Source organism: Gekko japonicus, unplaced genomic scaffold (genome assembly GCF_001447785.1).
Source record: "Gekko japonicus isolate JY-2015 unplaced genomic scaffold, Gekko_japonicus_V1.1 scaffold47230, whole genome shotgun sequence".
Lineage (NCBI taxonomy): Eukaryota > Metazoa > Chordata > Lepidosauria > Squamata > Gekkonidae > Gekko > Gekko japonicus.
The window spans coordinates 1-857 of record NW_015226301.1 but is presented as its reverse complement, the minus strand read 5'-3'; the positions used below and the strand labels follow the sequence as shown (position 1 = coordinate 857).

Here is an 857-nt window from a genome sequence, read left to right as displayed (position 1 = left end):
GTTAGGCCACTTGCCTCCTCCCCTGAGAAGGGTCGCGGGTGAAAAAAGGAAAGAAAAGCAGACGGAGCTCATTAAACGACATACAATGACCACCCGATGAAAACAAAAACTACACAGTAGCTCCCATTTGGTCACAGAACCAACTTTACATTGTCCAAAACTGGAGGCTGATGTGCGGAGAATCCAAGAAAGGGAGTTTGTTGTCTTGCGCGTGATACGGAGACCTCAGCGCAGGCAGAGGATCTGGGGCCGACAGAATGTAATCAATGCTAAATTTAATTTCGGAGTCAGATTTTCCTACCGAGGAAGTGTTTAGACTCTCTCGGCTGGCAGCAGTGCTTGGAAAAAACTCGCCGGGCTCCAGTGCTTTGGGCCGAGGTTCCACGTTCTCAACGGAAGAACAAGACGTGCCGGATAAGCCAGAATCCACCGAGGAAAACGCAGGGAAAGCGTTCTGCTCCCCAGCTGACCTTTTCCCCCTGGCTTCTCGCTTCACGTTCCTCCTTCGTCGCCTCCTCCTATAATTCCCATTTTCAAAGAGGTCCAGCATGGACTCGCAACCTGACGCGAAGCTCCAGTAGTTTCCTTTCCCCTTTTCATTGCCTTCCGTTCGTGGAACCTGCATTTAATTTTGGTTTAAAAAACAGTTCTGTCAGTGGCTTGTTGCTTAATTGTTTTTCAAGTCTGTCAAATGTGTCTGCAAACCCATGACCTTTGACCTCTGACCCTTCCCCTTCATTCTACAGCCAAGACCCCCAACATGGTTCTAAGTGGGCTCTGTGGTGCCCACTGATACCTTTCCTAGTGCCCTCCAAGTGTTTTTAGAATTGGATGGGGCCAGGTGGGGGTTTTGCCCA

General features: G+C 49.7%; 1 protein-coding gene across 1 annotated transcript; it reads right to left on the bottom strand.

Moving 5' to 3' along the window:
• Positions 1-145: 145 nt before the first annotated feature.
• Positions 146-625, bottom strand: LOC107125354 (forkhead box protein L1-like). The gene has a single exon (XM_015428792.1). It carries the CDS (start codon positions 623-625, stop codon positions 146-148), a length of 480 nt encoding a protein of 159 aa, XP_015284278.1.
• Between the last annotated feature and the right edge of the window lie 232 nt (positions 626-857).